This window comes from Aegilops tauschii, chromosome 4 (genome assembly GCF_002575655.3).
Source record: "Aegilops tauschii subsp. strangulata cultivar AL8/78 chromosome 4, Aet v6.0, whole genome shotgun sequence".
Classification (NCBI taxonomy): Eukaryota; Viridiplantae; Streptophyta; class Magnoliopsida; order Poales; family Poaceae; genus Aegilops; species Aegilops tauschii.
The window spans coordinates 447,040,842-447,053,109 of NC_053038.3; the positions used below are offsets into that span (position 1 = coordinate 447,040,842).

Sequence of the window (12,268 nt, forward strand, 5' to 3'; positions counted from 1 at the left end):
GATCGGGGACATGACGAGGAGTCTCGAAATGGTCGAGACGTAAAGATCAATATATTGGACGACTATATTCGGACTTTGGAAAGGTTTCGAGTGATTCGGGTATTTTTCGGAGTACCGGAGAGTTACGGGAATTCGCCGGGGAATATATGGGCCTTAGGGGAAAGAGAGAGGGGAGGCTGCGCCCCCAAGGCTTAGTCCGAATTGGACTAGGGGGAGGGGCGGCGCCCCCTCCTTCCTTTTCTTCTCTTTTCCCTTTCCTTCTCTCCTACTCCTACTACTTGGAAGGGCTCCTAGATCTACTAGGAAAGGGGGAATCCTACTCCCCTAGGGTGCGCCATAGAGAGGGCCAGCCCTGCCCCTCCTCCACTCCTTTATATACGGAGAGGGGGCACCCCTTGAAGACACAACAATTGATCATTGATCTCTTAGCCGTGTGCGGTGCCCCACTACTAGGGAAAAGGCTACTAGCAGCGCGGGTAAATTGGCTACTAGTAGCGCGGGTACCCGTGCTACTAGTATCGCGCTACAGCTAAAAGTTAGTAGTAGCGTGGGTGCAACCCGCGCTACTACTAAAAAGTTAGTAGTAGCGCGGATGCCACCCACGCTACTACTATTTGAAGCCCGCGCTACTAATAACCGAATAGTAGTAGCGCATCTATTATACCACACGCTACTAGTATCTTAAATACTAGTAGCACACATTTCCCCCCCACGCTACTACTAACAAATTAAGAATTCAAATAAAAATAAAAATTAGATGCAGCATTCATGGATGAAGATCTGAGACACGTCCAGTGCAAAATAAATTAAGGTCACAGGACCATCTTAACACTTGCACCATTCATGGATGCAACATTGAACATCTCAACTGCAAGAGATCACGTGATTCCATTTAAGAGTAAATGCACACAACCAAAGGTGGGTACCTTTCCTAGTGTTCCACCAGCAGCCTAAACATACCACTTCTCTAGATGTATCTACCAAGGCTCGGAGTTCGGATGCTGGTGGACCCCAATCCTCCCTCCCCCCAAACGATGGTATCGAGGTCCTCCACCTCGGCGTCCTCCGGCGTCACGATCACCTGGACGATCATCTGTGCGACGCGGTCGCCGGGCTTCACGGCGAAGTCCACCTCCGAGTGGTTGAAGAGCACGACCCCCACCAGGCAGCGGTAGTCCGCGTCGATCACCCCTGTGGCCACGTCGGGAAAGTGAAAACTTGTTAGTGCTCGTCAGCGTCCAAATCCAGCAGGGTATTTTCTTACTTTTTAGCACATGCACACGAATCAATAGTAATAGCCAGAGGCTGGTCCTTACTTGTTGCACGAGACGTGAAAAGGGCGGGTCCCCTCCTTGTTGCACGAACGAATCAATGGGAGACATTGCCGCGAGCCATGAAGAAGGCTGGGTCCCCTCCTTCTGTAAATAGCTCAGGTGCCTAAAGTTGTAAGGAATCTTAATACAATGAACTCATAGTAATGCATAATAACAAGAAAAAGAAAAAACAACCATGAATCCTAAATAAAAAGATCATTCTATGAGTCAGGTTGACAGTTTCGAGACGGCATAAGCATCCTAGATGAAAGAATTACCAGGATTTGTTTATTCTTTAGTGCTGATCTCCACGGGCAGCTAGCAGTGTATGCTGATGCACAATGTACACATCGAACCCCCCAAAACCAAAAACATTTCTGAGTGAGCAACAAACCAACTGACTGCTCGACCCTAAAAACAAACATTTTTTTGTGACTTTCCCTCTCCATTAGTACAAAAGGCAGAGAAACAAACATTTTTTGTGATTTTAATTTTCTTTTACTACAAAAGGCAGTAAAATAAACTAGAATTTTTTTGTGTTTTTTCCTGCGCTTCGAAAGACAATACATAGAGCAAACAAACGGAATCCTCTCGAGATCTTTACTTTCTCCGTGGTGATTTGCAAACACCGCTGCCAGCCTACATATATGGAGTAATTCTCAGAAAATGTATGCTTGGAGTATCAATGGTTACTGTTTAAAATGATGAGAAAGATATATGTCTTGTGCATGCAGATTGGTAATTATTTTTCTTTACAGTTGATTGGCAATTCTTGTTATTCAATCTAATCTAAAAAGTGAAAAAGACAAGGAGCGTACGCACCTTGACTCCCAAAGGTGGAGATACACGGCTAGCTTAGCTCAATCAGAATACTATGGTTTCTACAAAACTGTAGTTTTGGAAACTGTGAGGTGTTTGGCTAAACCAACAACAGTAGTTTCATAAACACTTGTATTCCTGATACAGTGTTTTTTTCTAAAATCCTACGGCCAACGACTGTGATGTAAGATGCCACCAAAAAATGTATCTCCATCTTGAAATTTAGATTTTATTGACACTATACATAGGTCAGACAAAACACTGTAATTCAAGCAAAAAACAGTAGCTTTGCTTAAGAACATGATACTGAGTACTTACAATTTATCTTAAAATTTCAGAATCAAGAAGCCGAAGGAAACAAAGGCGGAGTAAGAATGCGAGGATGAGTCATACCTGCAAGATGAAGAGCATGCATCCCTTCATGTAAGCCAAAAATAGCTTCTTGTGAAAAAGAAAACAAAGATCAGGTTTTTGTATCTAAATGGTTTGTAAAATATTGTATTTACAGAATGGGACGTACACATTTACTAAACTTCTTTAGAATGGGGCACAAAACTGATAAGAATACAAAAATATTCAGGTAAACTAGAAGTGACACATTACTGAAAATTACAGTCCAAAACCACTTTAAATTCAGGCAACCAAAAAGAGAAGGAATACACATTACTGGGCAAAAATCCACATTAAATTACAGTGCATATTTTCAGTCTAAATAAATGCTAGTTCTGTATTACTAACAGAGTGGCTTTCCGGATTGAATTGCATAGAAATTTTGATTAGAACAAAGTATGCTACTATTAGCAGCCTGCACACAAGTACTAGCAGTTATTTTCAAATCCTAGAAAATGACCTACGGGTATTGTGTCACATTAACCCTATCAAATTTGATTAGAATAAAGTACATGCCTGATAAGAGTGGCACATTAACCCTATCAAATCCTAGAAAATGACCTACGGGGAGTGTGTCACATTAACCCTATCAAATCCTAGAAAATGACCTACGGAGGTCGATCGTCGCAGTAGGCGGTGGCCGAGCCGACGGTTCGTTTGAGTCAAAGCGACAATGTCGTCTCGCCTCCCATTTAATCGTTAGACTCACATTAGTACATTACACAGAGAAACAAAAACACCAAGTAGTACTAGAACTATGAAAGCCACTCTTACCTTACTTGGTCATTTTGTCAAACACCTTCCGTGCGACAGCAGCTTGCACCGCCCGCATAGCACGGTCTTCAGTTGGGTGTGCCTCTTCTTCTGCTCACACAGGATACAAACAAGACAATGTTGTCATGTCCAGCAATCATACAGTCAAGATAAACAAATCGTCACTTCAGAATTTCATTTCCTAGTGCAGACACTACATCAGCCATCAGGTGTGATTTGGCATCGAATTTTCACTGCCGACAGCGACGACAGGCGAAAGGAAACACACTGTGTCATGTTAGTCCATGCTCTGATAAGCAGAATGTTCTTAAGGGCATTCTTCGCGTCTGTGCGCTTTTCTCGGACGTTGAACCGGATACGAGGCTGCGCAAAAATAATTACAGAACCATGGTCAAGCTCACATCCCAAATAGTTTTATTGAATACACGCATATGCTACTGTACTTGGCATTTGGCAAGCCCTCAGGCACTCAATTTTTTGTGGGTGAAATTAAAGGAACCCCCAATTTGAATTTCATTATGAAATTGAGGTAGACCTCAAATGTGCAGTGGACCTGAAAAATGCACAGCACAATAGAGCTTCCATTGCTGAAGCGTGCAAACTAATCACCCTCCTAAGCTGACTGTGATGATGATCCCGGGCAGTAAATATTCCTCTTTTACAGCCTAGCCAGCTCTCCTAGCCTATCTAGTATAGCAATCCTAATGGGATTTGGAGAGCAAGAACTGAACTGGATGCGTGGATCGAATTGATTCGTCATCAGGCAAAAAGAAAGAGGGAGAAAGAGATGGATGGGGAAAGTCAGGGTGGGCGCACCGTGGATTTTGAGAGCGCCGCGGCGGTGGAGTGGAAGGACGCCGACGCTGCCGCCGCCGCCGCCGCGCCCTTCCTTGCAGCTGCTTGCATCCCGGGAGAAGAGGATGGGAGCGGGAGTGTGTGTGTTGGGGTCATCTTCTTGGCCAGGGCCCTCCGCTTCTCCTTGCGGCGGCGGCGCCTCTCGACGTCCTCCTCCGGCGCGCGCGTGCGGGGGGCCGCCGCGGCCGCGGCCGCGAGCTGCCGTCCCAGGTACACGTCGCCCCGCGTCGGCGCCGCGGGGCCGACCCCGTCTGCCGGAGGAGACGGCGAGGGGGACAGGGCGCTGGGGGAGGCGGCGCGCGCGCGGGTGGAAGAGGGAGAGGGAGGCGGTGGCGGACGGGTGGTGCTTGGTGGGGACGTTGGGCGGCGGCGCCGGGGACTTGGGAAAAAGGAGAGGAAGAGCGGGCGGAGTGGTCAGGAGGGGAATTTGGGCTTTGGCCTCCGCCAGCTATGTGTGTATACATGCGTCGGTGGTTCTATAGTAGTACCGCTGGATTTATACCCCACGCTGCTACTACGGCATGTCTGCTACTACGACATGTCGCGGGAGGCATGATGAAGACCATATAGTAGTAGCCCGGGGTTTACAAACCAAGCTACTACTATCAACTTAGTAGTAGCGTGGGTTTATACCCCGCGCTACTACTACCGCTTATCCGGGCGGGCGCGGTGGAGAACACTTAGTAGTAGCGTGGGTTTATACCCCGCGCTACTACTATCAACTTAGTAGTAGCGTGGGTTTACAACCCGCGCTACTACTAATTAGCAGTAGCGCCTCTTTTTGTGCCGTGTTGCTGCTAAGATTCTGTGTATAAGGTTTTCCCTAGTAGTGCCCCCCTCCACCATAATCCATCTCGGTCATATCGTAGCGGTGCATAGGCGAAGCCCTGCGTCGGTAGCAACATCATCACCGTCATCACGCCGTCGTGCTGACGGAACTCTCCCGTGAAGCTCTGCTGGATCGGAGTTCATGGGACGTCATCGAGCTGAACGTGTGCTGAACTCGGAGGTGCCGTGCATTCAGAACTTGGATCGATCGGATCGCGAAGACGTACGACTACATCAACCGCGTTGTCATAACGCTTCCGCTTTCGGTCTACGAGGGTACGTGGACAACACTCTCCCCTCTCGTTGCTATGCATCACCATGATCTTGCGTGTGCGTAGGAAATATTTTGAAATTACTACGTTCCCCATCACCTGAGGCAAGCGCACTTCGATGGCAAGCCTCTAAACAAAATTTCTGTAAAGTCTCCGGTGCTACATTTATCCGACGGTGACTGGAATAATCTTGTTACACATTGGTCTTGGCTGCAGCGTAAGGTACTATCTATGATATCACATCACAATTTGAACTACATTTCTACATTTGCCTTAACGTCTCACTTGTACGAAAACTGTTAGCAAAAGAACATTCATTCTCAAGGGACCACAGAATCTCGCAACTATACTGCACATTGCATTGATCTTGTGAGTACCTCTTGCCCTTTATGACCATACTTACTTTCATAGCTGTTTAATTATGTAGCATCACTACACATGTTAGCCTCGTTATCGTCCATTTGGTGGACATTATAAGATCCGTATGGACTCTTACATAAATTTAGAATCAACCCAATGCTTTTGAAGAGGTTTAGCTCTGCAGTCCTCTTGTAAGGACTGAACGTCGTCTATCACTGTACTTACATTAACAGCTAGTCCCTCCGTCCCATAATATAAGAACGTTTTGTACAGTACACCAGTGTTCAAAACACTCTTGTATTATGGGAAGAGGGATTGGTTTATTGTGTAGCATTCTGCATATTATCTCCCTCGCCCACCATTTACTAAAAAAGATCAGATCTATATTTAATCTTACCAAAAAGTTGAATACACAGACAATGCCAGTGCAGAAGTGTAGCCCATTGCTCTTGTCAGTACATTTTGTCCTGTAATGCTTGTACTTCCAGGGATTGGTAGTTGATTATGTAGCATCAATCTGCATCTTATCTTCATTATCCTCTATCCCTTCCAGTATTATCATATCTATAATTACTCTCTACAAAATGTAGAGTACAGGCAATGCTTATGAAGAAGATTTTGTGCTGAAATTCTTGAGTTATCCTTCCCTTGACATGGAGAAGGCCATTATAAAGCCGGTGTTAACTGTTAATGTAAGTCAGTCCTTCTAAAGCCTTTATCCTCAACTGCTGTTTAATTTGCTTATACTCCCTATCATTTACTGCTGTTTAGTTTGCTGTTTCTACCAAAATGCATGTTCGCAAGAACCGTAAGTTCTAAGTTTTACTTGTAAAACCAAATTCCTTATTCATACCATGCACATTACTCAATACTCCCTATATGTATGCTTGTTTTTGTGGATCTATAATCCAGTGTGTGGTGAAGCAGCCCACGTTTGCACCTTGTCATCTCCTGTTTTATCTTACTGATGTGGCTGATGATATGAACAACATGCCATGCACATTAACCAAAAAAGATACAATGATTTTCTTTGCCCTTCATCTATGCTTGTTATGTTGACATGGTAATCCAGTAGTGTGATGAAGCTCCCCGCATTATGAACAATGCCAAATTATGCTATTGATATTTTGAACTTACTCTTTATTTTCTAATTTGAAATTGGATGGAATTGACAGCACAGTTATCATCTTTCTTTATACACGTGCAAAACCTGTCATCTCTCTGCTTTGTTTCAGGGTGATATGCCTGATGGCATGCACAAGTCTGCTGAAGGCTGTGAGACAAACCCAACATATATTGCAGCAAAGAAGGCAAAACATCTTGAAGATAGCGAGACAACCCCAAAGTCTTGTCTTGATGCAGTGTTCAAGTTACTTGAGACTAGCAGTCAGACAAGCTCACAGAATTCGTTGTCTGAATCAGTTCGACTTCTTCAGTCCCAAGTTCTAGCAGAAAGGCATTCTGCAACTCAACTTCGACTTGAAGTCCTATCTCTAAGAAAGATTGCGGAGAACACCAATGAGAACCTCATCGCTAAACAGCTACACCTGGAAGTTATGACCGACATGCTAGGCCTGTCTCACAGCCTTGCTCAGCAGCTTGCGCAGCAGTTCCCGCGCAAGGCTAACCTTTCTTGAACTGTCTTCGAAGTGGTCTCAGTTCAGTATTATTTTGTTACGCTACAATGGTGCCCAGTTTTTGTAATCTGCTTCTTCGTTGCGCGTTATGATCACTGGTGGCGAACTTCGATGCCCAGTGGATGTAATATACCATAAATCCTTTATTGTATAGTGTAGGTTTATTCTTAGTTACTATGCCGTAATTTCTTTATTGTATAGAGTAGGTTTGTTCTTAATTCCTACTAGTTACTGCCATCATTCGCTATCTGAAAAAAAATCAGATGTAGTCGACCGGGCCGAAACATTCGCCTCTAACGGGCCTGGTGTTTAGCGGGCCACAATTGGGCCGGCCTGCATCTTTCTTGGGCCCGAATCATTGGGGCCTTCACACTTTGCGCGAGGCCCACAACTTACACTGGCCTATATTTTAGTTGGGCCTTTTGTGGACCCAGCGCTTAGTTTGGCTCAGGTAGCGTTGGGCCATTAACAGGCTGAATATTGTACTGGCCTGTTACAGCCCAGATGAAACCATGGGCCTTTAGCAGGCCGAAATGCATATTGGGCCTCAATTTTCACTAGTCGTCGATGGGCTTTCGGCAGGCTGAAATGTAGACCGGGCCTTTTTGGGCCCAGTTATATCACGGGCAGTTACCAGGCCGAAACATATCTCGGGCCTTAGTTGGCCCACTGATATCACGGGCCTTTAAGAGGCCGAAAGATTAGTACAGACATCAACGGGCCGAATTATGCGACAGGCCTTTAACAGGCCCAAAGTCACGTTGGGCTTAACTGTTGCCACCTTTATCACGGGCCGTTAGTGGGCCCGATGTCCCGTCGGACCATATATGGCCCATGGGCAGCACGGGCCATTCCCAGGCCGAAAGTCACATCGGGCTGAAATGGGCCCATGTCTACATCGGGCCTCTAATAGGCCGAAAGTCACTGGGCTGTAATTGGGCCCAAATATTCGGCGAACAATTAACGGGCCAGATCTAGCTTCGGGCCGTAAATGGGCCCAAATATTCGACGAACAATTAACGGGCCAGATCTGGCTTCGGGCCGTAAATGGGCCTTTATTAAGCAGGCCGTTATTGGGCTGGCCCACTAGTACCTGAGTAAGTACTACGGGCCTTTGACTCGGCCGGCCTTTTTAACCTATATGGGCCTCTGTTGGGTCGTGCCACGTGTCGGTGTATCATAGGCGCTTTGGGTCCAATGAGTGGATGACATCTGTCCCAACGGTGAGCCGACACGTGTTTCCTCCAGCCAATGATGATTTTACATGTGGAAAATCCCCATTGGTCGGGGCTGTTAACGGGTTATCGGATCCAAAACCGGACCCGATAGCTTAACGGTGTTTCGTTACGGTGGATGCCACGTGTCGGTCACCCTTGACGAAAGCACTTCTGTGACGCGCGATTTATCATCATGGAAGTGGACACTTCCGTGATGATAATTTTGGTGATGTCATGGAACACTTCTACGACAGCACAGGTATGGCTATCTTGATTCTGTCATAAATTTGTCATGGATGTACATGCATGACAGAAAACGTGACCTACTGTGACAAACACGTATCATCACGAAAGTGTATTTTTTTGTAGTGGATAAAGGTGGCTAGTGGGACGATCGCACGCCGGATTAATCAAAGGAAAGCGGATACACCCATTCTCGTGCAGAGATGGGTAGTAGAAAAGACCAGGGTGGGTGTGCATGCGAACCTCGTTGTAGCGCAAGTCTACAAGAGCCTCGATAGCAGCAGACTGAACCGCCGTAGATGGCATAGAAGCAAGACCACCCTTAGTCGAACGAGTGTAAGCGCCGGAAGGGGAACTGTGGTGTAGAGTGACCTCAGCATAATACTCATACAATGCACCGGCCAGATGCTCGCGATACACCCGATACTCTGGATCAGCACCCTCTAGGTAGAGTCGTCGCCACACGTTCTGAAGCAGGTGCGGCGATGTGTACGGAGCTGGCTCAGGATGGTACAAGATCGGTACTGTGCCATCTACACTCACAAACCATACGGTTGGTAATAACAACAAATAAACATGCATGCAATGCAACAACCAATTTCTATGGCTACCGACACTCAAACGAAGCTATCTACCATTTCACTAACGCACTAACGGTCTAGCGTGTCCTACAATCAGCGTGGCTCTGATACCAAGCGTTGTGGCACCCCGGCTCAGAGCAACCGGTTTACCTTGCATTGCCAGCCTAGAGATCGAGTCTTCTGGCAATACACAACAACATGGTACAGAAACAACGGCTTTATTGATGCTAGCGGATTACATAGGTCTGATATTACATCGAGATACGAGGCCAAGCGGCACACCCGGTGCTGCTGGACAGTATGTACATTATTTAATGAACATGACGGGGCCTCGATCACACGAACTACGCGGCAGCGGAAGAACGACAAAGTGGAACTCCATAGCACAGGGACACCGATGTGGACACAGCCTAGACACGAGATGCGCTCCGATGCGAACCGACTTGCCTGAAAGCTGGCATAACACGCCAGGTCAGTACATTGAATGTACTTGCAAACTCACAACAAACATAAGCACGATGACAGACAATATCATGATAATTAATTAGATTAATTCAATGCAAGAAATACTACAGATGCAATGCAAAAAATACGTGCTCCGAGTCTCACGGACTCGCTTACCAGACGGTTACCTCGTAACCAAACAGTGACCGTACCGGGGTCACACCTGAAACCAATCTCTCATGAACACCTCAAGAGTTCATGATTCATCACGAACCAAAACATCACAACAATCACTTAGTTTGCAAGATTTAATATAAAAGTTGATCCATGGTGTGACTTACTCACGAGTTATGCCCATAACCAAGGACGCGGCTATCGACAGATTAAATACACTCTATAGAGGTAGCGCACTTTACCCACACTACGGAACACCTGGCCTCGCAATCCCATTCGGGTAGACCAAAGCATTCCGATGAAACCCTCCCTTTGTCATGCACTCTCCCCGGCCAATCGGACCAACTCCCTCTCAAGGCTAGGTCTTGGGTGGCCCCGTGTCTACCAAAGACACCAACGGCCATCGTCGTGGCAAAACGGTCCCAAACGGGGACAAGGTACCATAAAAACAAAAACGAGCACACAAGGTTATGTCTGCCTACAGGGCCAGGGTATGCACTCCCATAACCTTCCCTCGCGGGAGGCACCGGTGAGAGCCACAACAAAGGACCGAATCAAGACCTTCCCACAAGGTAAATGTGGTCGCACTGAATTAAAAAACTGATTCAGTGGCACCATGATGTGATCAACATCATATTCAAGTTGAACTTAATCAAGTTTGGCTTTGATAAAAACTTTTTATCGCAAACATGATATAATGCAATAATCATGCAACTACTCGACATGCAAAGCAAACAACTCATAGCCATGGATCAACCTTAACAACATAAACATCTTGCAATACTCAGAATCAAAACTTCTCTGGTTCTAACTCATTTTTATTATCCGGCAATATTTTTATTAGTTCATCATTTAATTGAAAATGTCACTAATAAAATAACTATCATTAATTTCCATAGCAATATGTCTAGTGCAAAATCTTACTATACTTAGCCAAACAAGTTCATGCATTCAACCAGTAACTAAAACAAGCATATCAAGCATGATAAAGTAACTAGCAATTAACCAAATTTATTTATCAAATTTTAAATGCAAATAAGAACTCATATTCAAGTAGAAAATCACAGATATTGAAATAACACCATCCAAATGCTGGTGTGGCTTGCCTTAGTGTAGAGGAGGATCACACCCCTCTTGGTCAAGCTTCTCCTTCTGAAAAGAATTTAAAACCACAAAAATAATTGTCAAAACACATTCTGAAAATCACCAGAAATTCTAGACAGCAAGGAAAATCCACCCTTTGGTGTGCTGCTAGAGCTTTCTGAAACAAAGACAATGCAAAAAGAATCAACTCATTTGGACTTACGGTTTAGAAATGGTGGCTGGTCAAAGTTTAGTCAAATTTTTGAATAATATTTGAATTAAACAGAAATCCTGGGGGTGACGTTGAAGGCGTAAAGCGGGAGTGCGCCTCCACTCGTACCGCTTCGGGCGCGAGTGGTCAGGCTGACACTGGGCCCCGCCCGTCAGGAGAGAGAGGGGGGATCGAGATCAGAGAGGGGCGGCGCTTCGCCGGAGCTCACGCCGGCAATGAGGGGGTTTGGGGCTAGGCTAGAGGGATAGGATTGAAGTTGGGCTCGTGGCGCACCTGCCCGTACCCGTGGCTTGGCGTGGGGTGGATGGAGCTGCTCGCTATAGAGCTCGCAAGCTACGGTGGCGGACGGGTTTCGCCGGAGAGGTTGAAGACGACGGCTATGGGCGGCTCCAAGGGCTCAGCGGCGTCCAGGTAGCACCAACAGACCACCAATGCCCCGCCGAAGCAGTTGCTTGAGCTCGAGAGGCACTGGAGAGCGGGGGCTGGCCTGCGGCGATCGCCGGAGTCCTCTGGTTGGGGCGACGGCCAGAGGCCTGCCCGACCGAGCTGGGGTCGTTCTACGTGTTCGTGGAGGTGGTGTGGAGTGGTGCTTGGCTAGGATTCGAGGCGGGGTCGCTATATATAGCCAGAGCGAGGGGGGAACGTGTCACCACCGGAGCTCTCTGGACACGCGGCGAACGGCGACGAGAAGCTCCAAAGCGAGGGGGCAAACACTCAGCGTCAACGCAGGAGCTTTCCCACGCTCGCGGCCGAGCACATGAGGCGGTAGAAGAAGTGGACAAGCGCATGCGCGCGCTGTGGCATTTTGGCCACGACGCGCCCGTGCTTGCTGCGGCGGTTCCGGCGTCGGCGAGCGCCAGAGAGCGGTCAAGGATGATGGGTCGGGGTCGGTGGCATGGTGCGGAAGGCGTCGGCGAGCGCTGGAACGAGCACGCGCAAAACAGAGGGGAAAACGCCAGCCAGAGCGCGTCGAGACGCTGCCAGGCGCCGTGTCCTCGCGTGGTCACCAAGCTGGCATGGTCAAGACGACGCCTAGGCGTGGCCAA

General features: G+C 47.1%; 2 protein-coding genes across 2 annotated transcripts in view; both read right to left on the reverse strand.

Moving 5' to 3' along the window:
• Positions 1–765: 765 nt before the first annotated feature.
• Positions 766–12,268, reverse strand: part of LOC109758137 (uncharacterized) — a 78,507-nt gene continuing 67,004 nt past the window's right edge. Inside the window, exons 3-7 of the mRNA XM_040388149.3 lie at positions 4,113–4,599; positions 3,302–3,386; positions 2,451–2,525; positions 1,317–1,952; positions 766–1,191 (exon numbers count right to left, since the gene is read on the reverse strand). Coding sequence (XP_040244083.1) covers positions 2,459–2,525; positions 3,302–3,386; positions 4,113–4,599 — 639 coding nt within the window. The 3' untranslated portion in view covers positions 766–1,191; positions 1,317–1,952; positions 2,451–2,458. The remainder of the gene's footprint in view (positions 1,192–1,316; positions 1,953–2,450; positions 2,526–3,301; positions 3,387–4,112; positions 4,600–12,268) is intronic.
• LOC141021950 (deoxyuridine 5'-triphosphate nucleotidohydrolase-like) lies at positions 813–1,382 on the reverse strand. The gene is made up of 3 exons (XM_073497810.1): positions 1,265–1,382; positions 982–1,191; positions 813–868 (listed from the first exon to the last, which is right to left on the reverse strand). Exons 1-3 carry the CDS (start codon positions 1,380–1,382, stop codon positions 813–815), a joined length of 384 nt encoding a protein of 127 aa, XP_073353911.1.

Coding starts and splice junctions, on each gene's coding strand:
- LOC141021950 (XM_073497810.1), bottom strand. CDS start 1,382: ATGTCTCCCATTGATTCGTTCGTGCAACAAGGAGGGGACCCGCCCTTT. Junction 1,192..1,264: donor TCGTGTGCATGTGCTAAAAA/GTAAGAAAATAC, acceptor ACGTGGCCACAG/GGGTGATCGACGCGGACTAC. Junction 869..981: donor CATCCGAACTCCGAGCCTTG/GTAGATACATCT, acceptor GATCTCTTGCAG/TTGAGATGTTCAATGTTGCA.